At 39.7% G+C, this 18,854-nt stretch overlaps 2 protein-coding genes across 2 annotated transcripts in view; both read right to left on the bottom strand.

Annotated features, from left to right (window-relative positions):
* EIF3H (eukaryotic translation initiation factor 3 subunit H) overlaps positions 1-11,443 on the bottom strand; it is an 82,650-nt gene extending 71,207 nt beyond the window's left edge. The window contains exon 1 of the mRNA XM_028534008.2: positions 11,276-11,443. Within this exon, the coding sequence (XP_028389809.1) occupies positions 11,276-11,407 (132 nt within the window). The 5' untranslated portion in view covers positions 11,408-11,443. The remainder of the gene's footprint in view (positions 1-11,275) is intronic.
* Positions 11,444-15,549: 4,106 nt separating this feature from the next.
* On the bottom strand, positions 15,550-16,968 carry LOC114514424 (E3 ubiquitin-protein ligase RLIM-like). Its single transcript, XM_028533595.1, has one exon. It carries the CDS (start codon positions 16,966-16,968, stop codon positions 15,550-15,552), a length of 1,419 nt encoding a protein of 472 aa, XP_028389396.1.
* Between the last annotated feature and the right edge of the window lie 1,886 nt (positions 16,969-18,854).

Here is an 18,854-nt window from a genome sequence, read left to right on the forward strand (position 1 = left end):
ACAATATCACACTCAAGCACACCCTATGACATTTTAAGTAAAATGTTCAAATTAAAAGTATAAATTATTACACCCACATTAGTACCCTGCCAACCACACTCAAGCAGGCCTTACTTCTGCCAGACCCTCTACTTTAAATAAATATGCTAGTATTTGCTTTTCATCAAGTACACAAGCTATATTTTAGGGGAACAAAAAGGCCTAGGGATGGATGAACACTAGGTGGGAATAGCACATTTCCATTTCTTACTAAAATCACTGGTTTATATAATAAACCCAATTTACTGGCAGAAACAACTATGTAAGGTATCATCACATAATTCAAGACTAGCAATTTTATATAATTTCTGTTGATGAATTAAGAAGAACAGGATATTAACAAATCCTTTCAAAAAAGGTTTACTATGGATTTTAATCACCAATAATATCTTTTAATATTAGTGTCGGGGTCAATATTCACCTGGTAAACTTTATACCCATGAACCTACCACCTAAAACTCCTCTCTTAAAAGCAGCAACTTTTAAAAGTTCAGAATTGAAAAGTCAATTATTTAAGAAATATACCCGAAACTTTCAGGCCTTGCAATATGCCAATTCAAAGTGCTTTAACCCATCTATTCCTGTGCACATGTAGAAATGTTGAATAAACTGCATTCCTAAAATGTTTAAATAGAGGACCAACCAAGCTAGAAGAAGAAACTCACAACCCAAGCACTGACTCTGTGAGTTAATGCAGCAGTGAGCAAAGGGACATGAGACTTAAGATATAATCCCCAAGAGCTAGGAGCTGGGCTGCAACCCAATCTCTGTCCTGGGTCAGGAGACAGGGTCTTAAACTTGTCCGAGTCCAGGAAGTAGAGATTGAGACCTTTCCAAAAAGCTATAGCTCCATAAAAATTGTTGGTGGAAAGTATCTTCAGTAAGATACTGAAATAAAATACTGTTAAATAAAAACTTCCTGCATGACTCAAATTTCTATTCCTAGATTTACCCAAGAGAAATAAAATTTTTAAAAATCCACACACAGAGATATTCAAATGTTCATAGTAGCATTATTCAAAGTAGCCAAAAACTAAATGCAATCCAAAGTTCCACCAAATGTAGACGGATAAACAAACCGCAGTGCACCCATTCCATGGATTACTACTCAGCAATAAAAAGGAACAAAACACCAATGCAAAGTCAGAGATAAACTCTCAACATTATACTCAGTAAAAGAAGTCAAACAAAATGCTATCTATCTACTGTGTGATTCCATTTATATGGAATTCTGGAAAAGGCAACCTGGAAAGTGGTGGCCTGGGACCAAGGTCAGGGAAGGGTACTGACCAAAGGGCGCACACTCCTTTGGGTGAGACAACTCTCCTTTTACATCGCGATGTGGTGGAACTCATACACTTGTTTAAAACTAGCACAGTGCACCATACCGTACACTTAAAGTCAGTGGATGTTATTGTGAATAAACAATACTTTAAAATACTATGCAGACTTTAAGGTCTGCCTGATGAAGACATAATTCATAGGTCAACCAATCCAATTTCATTCTCAGTTTCAGAGTTCAAGAATCCTTCGAAATGCTGTTAAGAAACTAGATAAAGTTCCTACATTATATCCCTACAGTATGTATACTATATATCTTATATATCTGTCTATAAATACAAATTGATAACTCAAGTTTATAATAGTCCTAGCTAATGAAGTTAAATTGTATCATTTTAGAAGTCAAAAGTATAACATTTAGAATTTTTCTATTTTAATGTATTTTAGAATTTAATGTTATTACATAATAATTTAAGCTGCCTAGAAAAATTGGCTATGAAAAATTAATTCACTAGGAAAATGGATAAATGTTTAAGTGTTTAACCTTCCACTACTGATAAAAACAAGGTTAAAAGAAAAAAATCCACCTTGCCCAAAGCTTTATATTAATAAGTATACTCAAAAGTGTGTAAGCATAAAAGGCAAATATTCAGCCCACAAACCTCTTAAAATCACATGCAATATTATGTGTCTATGATGTACTTAAGGGCATTTTCCAGGGGGAGCAGGAGTCCGTGGCATTTGTCAGATTCCCAGCAGCCCATAACAAAGGGTGAGAAAGAGCTTTAAAAACAGTAATAGCCCTGGCCAGGTGGCTCAGTTGGTTGCAGCATTGTCCCATGCACCAAAGGGTTGTAGACTCAATCCCTGGTCCAGGCACATATGTAAGTTATGGGTTTGACCCCCACTCAGGGCACATATGGGAGGCAACCGTTCGATGTTTTTCTCTCACACTGATGTCTCTCTCTCCCCCTCCCCTCTCCCCCTCTAAAATTAATAAAGCATATCCTCCAATGAGGATTAAAAAAATACTATTAAATACTAAAAACCTATTATATACATGCAGTTATGCTTTTATTTTTGTATGTACAAGAATAGTGTGGAAGGACATTTCTTTTACGAATGTTTATATTATTTATAGTGAGCATGTATTTGTTATTAATTCAAAAAACATCAGATAAAAAAATTAAAGGAAAATATTTTTAGATACCGCAATCACTGCAATTTACTGCATAGAATTTCACCAAGAACAAAATAATATAATTTCCTTTTTTGACATTTACTGAGTTGACAGAGTGATGTGAATATATCTTCATTTTAGCATGTTCTTTCGTGCATGCCAAAAAAATATATGAGCTGAGTAAGTGGCTTTGAAAGGAGAAAGAGAGAAAACCCACACACTGTAAGCCTGGGCACCGGCTGACTTGAAATTCTAATCTCTTGTTGACGTGATTACTCTTCAACTCCATTCACGTTTGTTGCTGCACACACATATGAATTACCAGAAAATATGCCTATGTACACACAACCAGGGGAAGAGAAGTAACTTCTGAGCACACACACTGGTTTTCAACACACACAGAAACCTGTTTAAGAGAAGAAGGCTAACCTAAGCCAATTATACATCAGCAAAATATCAATTTAAACTTGGTGCAAACTGATGATAGTAATAAACCTTCGCCATGAAAAGCAGCAGGTTTCCCAGTGGCCCTGTCACACACACAAAAGGATCTGCTGAAAGCCCAGGTGAAACGATTAGGGACACAGTAGTTTGACCTTGGAGAACTACACCAGCTATCACTTTCAACTGCCCTATATAAAGAAAGCTGAGTTCATAGAGAATGCTCAGAGACTGCAACCTGTACTGAGCACCTGGAGTAAACACAGGCTGAATCTGAATCTACCTGCTCGTCTTTTTAAACGGCTCACAGATAAAGAAATGCTGAAATTAGTAAAATATTTTACCACTAAAACTAATAAAAAGTAAATTATTTTGTGATCACAATAGTCTTTTAGATACAGTTCCATTAAAAGTTTAAATTCTGATTATAGGAAGGTGCTATTAGCTAAAATAAGTATGAAAGTCATTTATGATACTGCTTCTCAAGGTATTATGGTGAAGAACTCATCTTCTTCCAGTCCACGACCGACCAGTATTTCAGTAAAAATCAGAAAAAAAACAAGCCCAGAGATCACACTCTTGGCCACCACAGCAATAGCAAACTGCTGTGAAAGTTCCTACATGCTTCGCCTCCATCCTGCGATGATCTCGTGCAGACCACAAAGCGTGGTTGGGCTTTCACGACCCAAAGCCCACACGCTGGGTGGCCCTGGTTCACAGAACTCGTAACATAAGCCGGTAGACAGTTCTCTCCCAACTCCAGAAGCTGACCATTCAGATTTCATAGTCAAACACTTCTGAATTTCTGTCACTGATGGGAAGTCTCTCCAAATTATCTCAAAAGATTATTAACTCAATAGGCGTGAGCACCAACCCCAAAGGTTTTCTCTATGTCCCCTTATTGTTTCTATACAAAAGGCATACTCCTAGGCTGGGTTCAGACCACTGATCTGTTTGGATTTTATTCTGAACATTGTTCTATTACAGGAATAAAAACAAACTAATTTCAGCAGCAGGAGTCCACTTTAAGTCAGAAGACCCATAAGACAGAAGTAAAAACAGTGAATTAGTGACCCATGAGCAAGCCCAGCTGAAGCCCCAACACTCAAACCTGGATTTGCTCTTTTCCACTTGTTGTAGAGAACACTACAACTCTACAATTAACCTTTATTTGTGGAAAAAACAAATTATGCTCAAGTGAGAGACATTAACTTTAGTAAAAGCTGCAAATTAATTATTATGAGTATATACATAAATATGAATCTCTGGTCTGTACAACACAAAAACCCTACAGCATAGCTGTTGAGAGGCCGGGCACTAGAATCCAAAAGAAAGCTGGAGGGCCAGCTCCACGGCCCTAGGCAAGCCACCCCATCTATCCATCCTCATCTCACCTCCCTCCTGTAGAGAGATCAGTCAGTACTTACGTACAGCGCTACTGCAAATTAATACATCCAAAGCACCCAGCACACAGTGCGTATCAAATCCTCAGTAAATGTTAGCTGCTCAGTAAACAGTTGCAACTGCTATTATCACAGTAAACACTTCACCTAATCCCACTTACTCATCCGTTCATCTATCCCACAACCACTGACTGCGTGACGAGAACATGCAAGGCGCCCTCATGGCAGAGACCTGTCTCCCCACAAAGCTCTACTCCTCAGAGGATGTAACTTAATTAAAGACTTATTAAACATCACCCACCTGACACCAAACTTTTATTTTTGTCAAAGATTATCAGTCACATAGACCTAGAGCTATCTCTCATAACAGCCAGAGGGTTTCAGGACAAGATCTTTAAAATGTGTATTCAAAAGTCAAGTGAGATTAAACAGATTTGTGTACATGTGTATGTTTATACATATGCACCATGTGTGTACATGTGTCTCTGCAAGTGTGCATGCAAGTTGCCTTAAAAACATTACCATCCTTGCTAGAAATAAAGACCAGATCCACTTCAAGAGTCCTCCAAGGTCAGAGATGAAAGGACGAAGCCCCAACCACACCAGCCGCTGGCCCTCTGGAGAGCAGGCGGGCAGGACACACGGTTCCCAGCGGGCTTCACTCCAGAGTTACAGATCAGGGAGGGAAGGTCCACAGCCTGGACTTCCACAGCAGCCGCCGTCGAAGAACAGCCATCACTGTAAAAGTTTAGTCTCAAGGGAACTGCAGTGCCACAGAGCCTCCCCCTGGCGCATTCTGTACAGTCGGTATCTGGGCTTTCGTTGAATGCTGGCATCTTCCAATGACTGATCTGTGAACTTGGCAGTTTTCTTATTTGGTTAAGCCTACATTTCTTCTAACACTGAACACAGAAGGTAGTTATTGCCAAAATGTAAATTTGAAAAGCAGAGAACAGCATTAGTCTTAAATGTAACACATTTTATGGCTCAAGTGGGATAGAGGTTCCATTTCTTAACTGGATAAGTCAAATAATAACAGGACTTAAATCACCGCTGTTAAGTTTTGACATGAAAGAATTTTAAGTAACCTCAACAAGAAAAAAAAAAAAAAGATATTTGGCCCCTGACACATATGGGGTTAGTTATAGTGCTCCAATACCCTTAACCAATATCACCTCTATAGCATTTCAGCTGAAAAAGCATACTTCATTATTTTTGTCTTGGATCTAATGCTCACTGATGGTCCACAATTTTAAACTTAAATCAACTAATAACTGCTGGGAAGGGGGGGGAGGAGGCAATGCAGCCACAAAAAATTCACCAAAAACAGCACTGCCTTAATCACAAAAATTAGTCATGAGAAACTACAATGATGCAATCAAACATACAAATGTATAATTGCAATTAAATGTTAATTGATAAGAATATGTAATTCAATAACATTAAGTTTTTACTTTACCAACTCAACACACAATCTGCCAATTTTCCCACACGTACCTGGAAGGTAATTTTTCTAAAATAAAATGAGTGATAAACAGGCTTAGCTGCAACAAAATTTATTTCCTTTCTCATACCAAACAAAACATTTCAAAACTATTATTAACTAGCTGTCTCCTTCCTAACACATGGAGTTTATGAAATTCAGAAGCATCTGAGCGGCTTCTTGGAGAGCCAGCACGCCAAGAACTCCTGCAGCTCCAGGTGGATGGGGCAGGGAGGTGTGCCCATCCTCTGGTTCTTGTCTGGGGACCACCAAGGTCTGGCAGCCCCCAGCTGCTGCACCCCTGTCTCCGGCCAGCCCCTGCTGCCCTGGCATACTGTGGGGAGTCCAGCCCACAGGGCCAGACCCCACCCCTCCTATATAATTTTTAGGGTCTTTTCACTTAAAACACATACGTGCACTCGCACCTCTCCAGAAACACAGGAGTTTTTGAAGAGCAAACTCAAAGACACACAGCAACTAGAAAAATGAATACTCCCATCGAACTCCTTAGTAGAAGACCAAAAAATCTGGTCAGAATTCCAAAATCTTTGTGAAATTAATAGTTTACATATATTTGTAAGTACTACTTTAAAAAAATTAACATAAAATTTACCACCTTAAGAATTTGTGTGTATAGTTCAGTATTAAGTATATTCATATCGCTATCCAACAGAGCTCTAGAACTTTCATACTGCAAAACTGAAACTCTATAGCAGATCCACCGAACAAACCCCTTGCCCTCCCCCAGCCCCTGCCAACCGCCACTGTATCTCTGAATTTGACTTCTTTTGACATTTCATTAGTGATCATATACAGTATTTTCCTCTTTTTTTAAGATCTCTTAGCAACTTCAAATATGCTTTACAATACTGACTAGACGTATTTCTCTTATAACTTGGAAGTTTGTACCTTTGACTTCCTCCACTCATTCGGCCCATACCCACCCCACCCCCTCCAAAATAGCAGCAGCATGGTCAACTGAATGGTTAGAAGATCTTACCATGGCTGGTGTGGCCTAGAAGGTCACTGGTTCGATTCCTGGTCAGGGCACATGCCCAGGTTGTGAATCAGGTCCCCATCTAAGAGCGTGCAAGAGGCAACCAGTGGATTCCTCTCCCCCTCTTTCCTCCTTTCCCATCTCTCTAAAAATACATAAAATCTTTTTTAAAAACTCAAATAAAAAAAGAAGGTCTTATGGTGACTTGGGGGTTTCTGCTTCCATAACAGGAGGCATGCCTGCTAACGCACACCCGGAAGGGAGCATCAAAGGGCAACCACGGCTGCCTCTAAGGAAACGTGGTTGAAGGTGGGGAGGAGAGTGAGTCCTTTTCACTACACATTCTTTTTTGCCTTTTCATTTGTGTATCGTGAGTATCTGGTGTAATGGCTGTGTTTAATAAATTAAAAGGGCTTCAGCTTGCCAGCATAAAAAGTATTTACCACTGAAATCACAGGAGGGATTCCTCGCCTTCCTTCTCCTGAAGAGGCTGCTGAGTCTGAGACAGGCCACCCGCCAAGGCCCCACAATGGCATACTGATTACTCTGCATCACGGTTACCCGACAAGCAGCCGCTGCCAGAGGAGCACCCTAAACACCCCTGCCCCCTCCCGTCTCCTCGAGTGCAGGAGATAAATCTCCCCTGGGAAAGGTGCCCTCCCTACTCCAGGATAGCTGAGAGACAACCTTATCGCAAGAGAAGAGCTGAGAGATCCAGAGCCAGAGCCAGAGCGTCTGTAAATACTTATCAATTTACTAGCTGAGACCAAACTTTTAGATCCCTCACTAATGAACACCCAAACCTTAGATTCCTTTCTAGTGAGCAAGCACTAACCTTCTTGTCCTGTCAATTCTTCACAAATTTGTTGTCTGTCCAAAAAACATTACAAGATGTCTGGTTCAATTACCTCTTTGAGCCTCATTTTATGATCAGAGCATCCTATCGCGATCCTCCCGTGCATGGGTATTATCAGTTTTTCTGCAATTTATGTTGTCTTGTGTCGATTTTATTGTTTTATTTATTAGTCTATCTCTAAGAACTAAATCAGAGGGAGGAATTCTCACCCTCCCAACAAGGTCCTTCAACGCAAAACTGAACATGAGGCATTTCTGCACAAAATATAGAATAGGGCTTTTCTTCTATCCCAAAAGGAAAAAAGTCTTGGTTCTGTTTTAAAGACTACCCTTAAACCTGACTTGGAAACAGCATCTATAAGCCATCATTTGGAGGCTAAAAACAAATGGTGAAGAGGACCTTAAAAGTCAGAGATCAATATAGACCACCATGGTACTTCTTAAACATTAATATGCTATAAATCACCTGATACACTAGGCAGGAAAGGGGCCTGAGATTCTAGGAATACTGCATGTCTACATTTCTAACAAGCTCTCAAGGCCAACTCTGCTTGTCTTGCCGGTTCATGGATCATACTTCATAAGTATCAAAAGTATAACGTATGTAAGAAAGGCAAGATTCAAACTGCCGAACAGAATGGGTTTCACATGTTAAGTTCAACAGGAAGAATTAGCCTGATTTTTGTCTAGGAACAATGAAACTACTTGACTACAATGAAGATCCACTCCTCCATTCCAAAAGGATAATATAAGCACTGATTTTGGGCAAGGTATAGCAAAAGACACACTGACCAGTCTCATGGAATGGACAATTAAAAGATGTTTGAGAGGTACCCCTGTCACACAAGGACAAAGACATGTATGTGTGGACAATGAAATGCTATGTAGTAAAGAAAAAATTACAACTGTTCACTCTAGAATGGACTAATCTCAATCATGGTGTGAGATATATATATATATATAATTCAAGACATAGGAGAACATATTATGTTTTAGTTTGTTCACATTTATTAATATAAACAAGGCAAAACTAAACAAACAGTTTAGGAATACTCTGGTGAAGCTACAAAAAACAAGAAATTAACAAATCAAAGATCACAACAGTGATAACAGGGTGGGGAGAAGCCACGGGAAACAAGGATGAAACAGGAAGGGGCTTCAGACATGTTTGTAATGTTCTGTAACTCAAGCTGAATGGCAGGTGACTGGGTGTGTACTCTGTGACTATTTAAATTATGTATTATAGACACTACTTTGAATCTATGGCATTTTGATATTTCTTTTACACTTCTTTGTTAATGTCATCAATGATCTTTATAAAAACTAAGCCTGGAAACTGGTGGTGCCAGATTCTGATAGTGGAAGACTGCTAATACTGACAGTTTTTAACCACTGACTTCAAGAGGGAAAAAGTGGGGGTTAGGTCTCAACACAGAGTGCTAAGTAAAGAGACAGATCTGAACATTCAAATATGGGAAACTCTTGAAAATGTTAAGATGTTAAGGAAATGGTAATGTTAAAGAAACAGAGGAACTGATGAATAGGACCAAACGTTGGAAAGAAAAGATTCAAGAAAACAAGAAGAAAAATTGGCCTTGGCCACTATCAAGGTGCCAGGAACAAATGCAGTTAAACATCAGGCTTACCAAATATATTGTTCTGTGTGGCTACAATTACAACCCCTAGGAAGCTTGGAAATACCAGAAACTAAACCTAAAGACAAAAGCAAGGACAACATCCAGTGAGCCTGGAATTCACTGCCACGTCACTGAAAACATTTTAGAAAGACAGTTAACAAGATCTGAACTTTCACATTAAGTAAATGTTTTAGTAACAGTATGAAGAATGGACTGAAGAAGATTAAAACAACAACTCAAGATATCATTAAAATAATGTATTAAAGATTATCAGGATGTGAACTAGAGTAGTATAAAAATAAAATGAGATATTTTATTCATTCCTTCATTTCTTCTACTGATCTCAGTTAGCAGGTTCAGTACTAGGAGTAAGAAGTGAAAAGCCATAGTCCCTGCCTGCCCTCAGTAGCTTGCATTCTGGTGGAGGAGACAAGACAAAAAAAAAAATTGCTATGAAGGAAATACAGGGTGGTGTGATGGAGAGTGATGGGAGGCTACTTTTAACAGGGCTCTTAGGCAAGGCCTTTCCGGAGATGATGTTATTCAAGCCGAGAAGGCAGGAATACCTGAGAGACTATTTCAGGCAGGGAAAGGAAAGAACTGAAAGGTCAGCATGACTGGAGCCTAGAAGAAAGCGTGGGGTGTGTTTGCAGGAAGAGACAAGAGTAGCAGGACCTTGAAGACTGTGGTAAGAAGTCTGCATTTTAAGTGGATATGATCAGGGGCACTTGGATGAAAGGTGGGTGAATTTCTTATATTTTGTAGGTGGAATCACTAGGATTTGCTGAGGGACTGGATGTTGAGGGAGAAAGAAAAAAAAAAGAACAAATATAGGTTAATGACAACTGTTCTGACTTAAATGGGTAGATGGTTATTCCACTTACTAAAGTGGGAGAGACTAAGTAATACCAATGAGCAGGAGGGTTGAAAGGAGGAGAAGTCACTAATTTTATTTTGTACACATTCAATTTGAAATGCCTATGCAAATAGTGACAGTGAAGCAGGGAGCTGGTTATTCAAGGATGGCATTCAAGAATCAAGTCTGGCAAGAAATATAAATCCGGGAGTTATCAGAATATAAATAATTAGAGTCAAAAGACCGGACCTTAAAGAGAGTTTACTACTATAACTATTTACAAATAATAACAGCAGCAGCTAAGAGGGAATGGAAACTTACTGCGTCTCAGATACTATGCTAGCTACCGAAACATAATTTGCCAATTTGAAACCTCAAAACAACTCAGATGAGGAAAATAAGGCATAAATAGATTAGGTAACTTGCCCAGTGTCATTCAGCTAATTAGAGGTGAGATTCAAATCCAAGCAGTTTGGCTCCAAAGGTGTATTTCTAACTAGTCCTTGTTACACTATGTCAAGCAGAGACCAGATATTAGGAATTCTAAACCCAAATCCTGAGACACTCCGAGGCTCACGGATATGTAAAGCAGCAGCCAACACAAAAGATATTTATTCCAAGTACACGGTTTCAGGTAAAGCGCTGGAAGCACAGGCGCAAAAGTGGCTACAAAGTACATCTCCACTTGAGGAGTTAGAGATGTCACATCCCAGCAGGGAACGAATCGAGTTCACCTTACTCTCTCTCGCCTTCCAAAAGCTTTCAAGTTCTAGATTCTTCCCGACACCTCGGTCACCTACTTGTCTCCCAGAAAATTCTTTCTGCAAATCCCCTCTCCCAAGCACCCCAAAACAAGACCCCAAGAACCTGCCCCACCCTTAGCTTCGGTCCCCTTTCTCAGCCCTCAATTCCCCCGTCAGATGAAGGGGAAGGCTGTTGCTTCTCCCGAACAAGACATGGAGATGAAAAAGGAGGATTTTCGGAGAAAACCTTGGCCCAGCCTCATCTAGTCCAAAGGGGAGGATGCTGAGAAGCGCTTCTGCCGGGCCCGGGCTGGGTACTACGCCGCCCACGTGCACCCTGGGAGACAGCACCGCACTCACCAGGCCATCTATCTGTACTTGCTTTACAGCGGAATCTCCAGACCCGCCTTTGCCTTTGCCTTTTCCTCCCGCGCCGGTGTTGGAGCTAGAAGAAGTGGTGCCCGACCCGGTGCCTTCCTTGCGGGACGCCATCTTTCCAGGGGGACAGGAAGAAAGAGAAACGTGAGTAATCGGAAACGGAAATACAAGATTCGCGTGACGTCATGCGCAGTGCGACATTCGAGGGGAGGAGCGGGGAGGAAGGGCTGGAGTAGGCCCCGCCTCCCGACTCCTCCCCAGCCTCACCTCCTTCCCCGACGGAGTCGTTTGCGTGTTGAGGCTTCTCCTTAGAAAGCTTTAAGAAAAAAGTAGGCTTTTAAAAATGTTTTCCATTTTACGTTTAGTCTCCGTTAGGCTGTTGATCATAATAACATTACAGTTCACTTCTGATTTTTTTGGTTAATCCCAATTCCCAACCTCGCAAACTGAAGAGTTTCACTAACTCCCGTTACGCATATTAAGAAACAGACGTGCTTTATCCAACCTCATTCTGTTAATTATTGGTGATTGGTGTCGCATTTTGTCTTATGTAATTTTAGATACATGTCTCTAATCACTTATGCAGAAATTAATTAAAACATAGGAACTTTTTTCAGAATTACCAGAACTAACAGCCCTTTGCTGCTATAGGTTTCATGTAAGATAAACGTAAGGACCGAGGAGTTATTTTACGCAAAATATTGAAGTACGATGCAGAATATATTCTCTAATCATGCTTACTTAAGTTTGAAATGGACATCTCAAGTCTTGAAAGAAATATACTTGACATCTTTAGAAAACCATCTTCGGTAAGAAATTTAAAACCTTTGTCTGCTTCCAAATACATTTTGCCTATTCCTTATTTTTGAAATGTTTACCCATCCAATAAATACGTAGGCAGAACTGATGAAGCGGGTGCATCGATGAAGGATATATTCCCTGCTCTGAAGTTTTTTGTTGTGTTATATTACAATCTGGAACATAAACTGTTACACCTGAAAAATTCATTTATGATAATATACATAAAATGATATATACATTTTGGCTTTAACAAGAAAAGGAAGTCTGATAAATGCTATGATATAGATGAATCTTTAAAAATGCTAAGTGAAATAAGCCAGACACAAAAGAACAGATATTGTAGGGTTCCATTTATATACCTAGGATAGTCAAACTTACAGAGAAAGGAGATAGTGGTGACAAGGATCTGGAAAGAGGGAGGAATAGGGAGTCTGTGTTTAATGGGTGGGGAGTTTCAGTGTGGGATGATAGAAAAGTGATAATGTTTGCACAAAAATGTGAGCATACTTAATGGCACTGAACTGCACACTTTAAAGGGGCTTAAATGTTAAAGTTTACATTTTTGCCACAATAAAAAAAGTAAACTGGAACAAAATATGAACAGAATCTTAATGAACTATGGAAGTATAAGCAAAATATCACAATCCCATCACAGAAATCATAGAAAGAGAGCAGGAGTTAAAATGTATTCAAAGAAGTAATGACTGAAAACTTCCAAAATACTAGGGGAAAAGTAAAAACCTACATATTCAAGAAGCTTGAGTGAATCCAAATTGGATACATCCAAAGAAATTCACACCAAGACATCTCAGAGTCAAACTTCTAAAAGCCAAAGAAAAGCAGCAAGAAACAGTGTCTTACTTAAGAGAAAAATGATTAGAATTAAAGTAGATTTCTCATCAGAAATCAGAGACAAGAAGGAAGTTGCATAATATTTTTCAACTGCTAAAATAAAAGAATTCCCAACCCAGAAACCTATATTTAGCCAAAATACAGATAAGGCATTAAAAAGAAATCAAAACATTTTTGGATAAAATAAAACCAAGAGAATTGTTACAGCAGTTCTACCCCAAAAGAATGACTAAAAGAAGTTCTCAAAAAAGAAAGGAAATAAAGAAAAAACAATTTTAAAAAAAGAACCTCGGAACATCATTATGAAAGAAGAACACAGTAAATAAAAATTTAGGTAATTACATGTTCCTTCTCCTCTTGAGTTTCCTAAATTATTTTTCAGGGTTAAAGCAAAAATAAGGAAAGCAAGAAAGTCAACTGCTGTTATAATTATTCTACTGGCTTTAAGTGATCTGTTATCAGAAATACTTAATCAAAACCAGAATATTGACATAACTTTCATAATTTAATGTCAAACATTAGATGATTGATCTATGTCTACATTTCTGGCCATGCAGGTAACTTCTGTGTGAAAAACATGATAGCTCAAAGATGTATTGAAAGACTTCACCACCGGTCCTCATTTATGTTGTATGGTTCTACGCAACTACTGTGGCTGCTAGCAATTCATGAAGGAAATAGAGGTCAGTGATGATTCTGACTTTAAATTTTTAGAGCAGGTTTATGCATAACACTGTCCATATTTATATAGGTTGCATATTGAACAAAGTTTATGAGTATTATGATTATTACTTTAGGTTTTAATGTAATTTATACTCACTAAACCAGGATTGAAAATTTTAAGCAAAATTTGCTGGAATGGCCACTATATCCCTCCTCCCAAAGAAAGGAGTTGAGTTTGGGAGCTTAATTAGGAGAAAAATCCTTCACTATGCTTGGCTTGGGAAGGAAGCATAATCTAAAACCTGATTTTGAAGAGTCATGACTTGTGGTGATGTTATTTTTACTGGGGACAACTAGACCTGAATTAGTTAGACATGTTTTAACTCAGGGTTTACTTTTAAGGCTTTCAGATCGCAACTTGGAAGACTCCAAGCAGCAACCAGGTGCTTTGGATCATCCACACAAAGATGAAGGCTCATATATAAACCATAAAACCCTTTATAAGAATTAAGAATCTATTTTATAAAATAATTATATGAACTAAACTTATAGAAGTATATCAAAACTTGAATATACTCATAAAGTAAAAATTAAATACCTATACTGCCCTTTTTGTTTCATTGTTTATGATCACAGCAAACCCAAGCACAACATGTTCAAGAGAAAGATCTAAGTTTGTCGTGTCCTCACTTCTAAAAATGAAATGTACTTGTTCTCTCCTTCTATCATACAAGATACGAGTATTTAAGAGGATTGTTGAAGAATTGAGTCAAAGAACAGAGAATGGAGAAAAGGAGGCAAGAAAGCACAGACAGACTGGGTTTGAAGGGAGTTGGGAAGGCTGATTTTGGCAGATGGTCTCTGATTTGCTCTTCAGAAACGCTCACCATCCCCTGTACCCTGATCTGTAATTCCAGGAGGCTGACCTTTAAGGGCTTTACCAACCAGTGTCTCTTGCCCTGTGTCTTCAGATTGGGTTTGGCTAATGTGAACTGCCAACAGATTAGAAGTCAGGAGGAAAGCAAGGTAAGGGTATTTACTTCCAGGAACCCACTCAAACTTGAGGCTGGCAGTGGCTACCATTTGTCTATTCAAGGTCACAGCTCTTGCTAGGTGGCCTTCTAGTTCAAGGCCAGGATATTCTGGGTTGCAGTCTCCATGCCCCTTCAAGCCTAGTGGTGTTAATAATACTGGCTTCTCACAGTTGCTAGGCTCAGAGTACTTCATCTTCTCTTGCTTTCCCTCCATTCCTTTCACATTTTAGTAAATAATCTCTTCATTAAATTCCCTCACCCTTTTCAAGTATGTCATTAATTTTCAGCCAGAACTCTGATACATTGGTAGTGGAGGAGGGGAGAAACTTCAGGGTAGTATTAGGGTGTGACAATCTGCTACAGAGAGATGAGGAGAACGTTTTCAAAGCTTTTTACAACATTCTTTGAATGTAACATGACTTCATGTCAGTGACCCTAATAACTTCTTAAACTGCTTTATTGTGGTGGCTGGGTTCCTGTTTCTTTGCATGCACATCCAAGATAGGACATGGCTATGAGATAGATGCCTAGGATTTACATGACTAGATAAGACTACCAGATCTATGTAGATGGCTTATATTATATTGAGACACTTTTTTATGGAATAAGGATCATCCCAACCCAGTGTACCTGCTGAATTTTTCTTGAAAGTCAGTATTTGCTATAGCATGAAATTTATTTTTACTGTCATGACAATATTGTTTGACTTTTTAATATATTTTATTCTTAAACAGAAATTGGGGAAGTACAATAATTCCTTCAAGAACTAATTATTCAGTTCCTATTACATTTGGATTTATGAGATTCGGATTGTTATGTTTAAGCATCAATCTAAAAGTGGGCATAAAACAGGTGAGTGTGGTTTGTCCATCACTGTAATGGTTTATATAGCTGAGAATTCATATCTCAATCAGTATTTTCTCTGTCACCAGCATCCACTACGTTCCGGCGACAAATAGGACAGGTAGAGTTGTCAGAAAGCCAGCGATCAATGCAGTGGACATGAAATTCATGGGAGCAAGGGAGGATGCGAAGCTGGCTGCCTTCTCTGTACTCTGAGATGCAAATGCTACACTCATTTAATGTATCATTTTTAACAGAAGATCTTATAGCCAAGTTGTCAATCTGTGCTTCACTCAGTCCCATAGGATGGTCATCAAGGGAAGGCCAAGCATCACCTTCGTCACTGCTTTCAAACAACACTACGAGAGGGTCTGTACTTTCATCACTGGAGCTGGAACTGGACGTCGGACTAGAGGTGGAACCAGACGTGTAACTGGAGTCTGAACTAGAAGTCAATCTGGGACGTGGCCAGTAATCATAGCTACAAGTTGAATTGGAACCTGAACCCCTACTACCATGAGAACTGTCGCTTCCACTGGATGACTGTGCCCTTCCCGTGTTTGGTGTCAGCGGTGAGAGACTAAGCTCTGAATCACTGTCACTGTCCAGAAGGCTACTTGAGTAACTAAAATCTGTCATTGTCAGGCTTAACATGCTTGGAATTGCACCAGATGTTGTATCATTTAAACCAGTATTTAAAGTTCTATAAATGGGAATCCCAAAGGTACTGACATATCTCATATCTCCCTGTTCATAAGGTGAAAACATATGCCCAAATCCTCCTGGCTCACTTTCTAAAGTAATGGTATGATTTGGTGTCTCAGATGGTATCTGAGTTCTCCTAGTTACGCTTTCTCTCTCAGAATATGCTATAGGATGAACTCGTCCTGTTTCAGAATAGAAGGATATAGTTGGATTCATCTGTCTCAGGTGACAAGATTCACCATCGCTGGTTGTGTCTGGAGAAGATTCTCCTTGTATGGCATCCCTTGTTTCAGAATTGGCAAAAAGAACCCGTTTTTGTGATTCACGTGCAGTTATTTGCTGTCTCGATGTTTCATGGTGCTGAGTTCTAGAAAATCTCTCCGTCTCACGTACCACAGGCTGCTCAAAAGTTGGAGATGATGAGCTATGGTGGAGCCTTGGCAAAATTTCACCCAGTAACTGTGCAGGTGACCTGCTTTTAGTACTCGCTCTGGTTCTGCTCTGGTCTTGGCTTCTGCTTCTTGCTGTTTGCTGACCTCTGGTAGGTGGGACTTCCAGTAATGCTCCAGTTCTCCTTTGCTCTGATCTAGGTGGTCTTGTACATCTTGGCTCAGACTGTGGACATTCTACTTGCCTTTGGCTGTTTTTCATATTTCCTCCTGTGGGAAGCCTTGTAGGTGGTGTGTACGCTTCCCTTGCATTCAGACCCCTGTTGTTAAAGTTAACACTGACTTCTGAACTGGATCTGAAGTCACTGTGTGGATTGAACTTGCTCATGTCTCTCCCACATTGGTGTTCTCTTTGCCCAGTTGTCACATTTTTAGTTTGTGTGGCAGAGGTAAGCTGGCCTGTCACAGAGCCACTCCTCAGAGACGATGGGCTGTGCTGTGGTCTCTGTGAATGCAGGCCGAGTGAACGTGGGAGTGGTGTGCTTTCAAACCTTGCCCTGGTTCTGCTATGGTCCGGGCTTCTGCTTCTCTCTCTTTTCTGACCTCTGGTAGGTGGGACTTCCAGTAATGCTCCAGTTCTACTTTGCTCTGATCTAGGTGGTCTTGTGCATCTTGGCTCAGACTGTGGACATTCTACTTGTCTTTGGCCGTTTTTCATATTTCCTCCTGTGGGAAGCCTTGTAGATGGTGTGTATGTTTCCCTTGCATTTGGACCCCTGTTGGGAGGGTTGACATTGACTTCTGAACTACATCTGAAATCACTGGGTGGCTTGAACTGGCTCACTTCCCTCCTAGGTGGTTGTTCTCTTTGCCCAGTTGTCACATTTTTAGTTTGTGTGGCAGAGGTAAGCTGGCCTGTCACAGAGCCACTCCTCAGAGACGATGGGCTGTGCTGTGGTCTCTGTGAATGCAGGCCGAGTGAACGTGGAAGTGGTGTGCTTTCAAACCTTGCCCTGGTTCTGCTATGGTCCGGGCTTCTGCTTCTCTCTCTTTTCTGACCTCTGGTAGGTGGGACTTCCAGTAATGCTCCAGTTCTCCTTTGCTCTGATCTAGGTGGTCTTGTACATCTTGGCTCAGATTGTGGACATTCTACTTGTCTTTGGCCGTTTTTCATATTTCCTCCTGTGGGAAGCCTTGTAGGTGGTGTGTACGCTTCCCTTGCATCCGGAAAACCGAATGCAAGTTCATTGATTTCTGAAGTGGATCTGAAATCACTGGGTAGATTAACCTGGCTCACTTCCCTCCTAGCTGGTTGTTCTCTTTGCCCAGTCATCACATGTTCAGTTGGTTCAAGTGACATAAGCCAGTCTAGTAAAGAGTCACTGCTAGATGCATCATCTGACCCGTCTCCTTCATCTGTTAACAAAAAAGGAAGACACTCAGAAAGGAACTAACAAGATCATAGCCGTCATAAAGTAGTACTCTGAAACTTTGTTTCAAAAATGAACAAAAATGATAAAAAACACTCCAATTTTTAAAAAAGATTTCACATTTGTAGAGTTAATATTTTGTCTATGTTGTAAATTGACAGGTAAAGGCAAGAATGTTTTAGTTCCATCTGGAAAGAGAAAGATAATCCTAAATAAATTTAAAGAATTGTTTTTTTAAGGAATCTGGAGGATATTTTCAACATTCCATCAAATCCACAACCTTGTGACATTCCTCCTTGTGGGAGGAGTGTCACGAGACGACATTTTTCACTCCACTATCAAAATTTCCTAGTGCAACTAAACAAGGCATTTGCCTTGCATTTGCCTTGTTTAAGGCAAGTTAAGATTCAGTGCTTGTTCTTTTATTTCAGTTTACATTATTGTGTAATTCTCATTAGTCTATGATATCACTTCTAGGCTTTTGACTTCTAGTGCTTTTGATAATATATAAAGTTGTTTTAAAGTGTAAAACTATTATGGCCATTAGCCAAATTTAAAGAAGGTTTATAGGTTTAAAAGTATTTGAATACTTCTTTTTTAAAAAAGATTTTATTTATTTATTTTTAGAGAGGGAAGGGAGGGAGAACGAGAGAGAACCACACAATCAATGTGTGGTTGCTGGGGGCCGTGGCCTGCAACCCAGGCATGTGCCCTGACTGGGAATCAAACCTGCAACACGTTGGTTCACAGCCCGCACTCAATCCACTGAGCTACGCCAGCCAAGGCTGTATTTGAATACTTCTTAACATTACCAAGATTTTAAATTGGCATGAAATTGAGAGTT

The sequence above is a fragment of the Phyllostomus discolor genome, chromosome 7 (assembly GCF_004126475.2).
Source record: "Phyllostomus discolor isolate MPI-MPIP mPhyDis1 chromosome 7, mPhyDis1.pri.v3, whole genome shotgun sequence".
Classification (NCBI taxonomy): Eukaryota; Metazoa; Chordata; class Mammalia; order Chiroptera; family Phyllostomidae; genus Phyllostomus; species Phyllostomus discolor.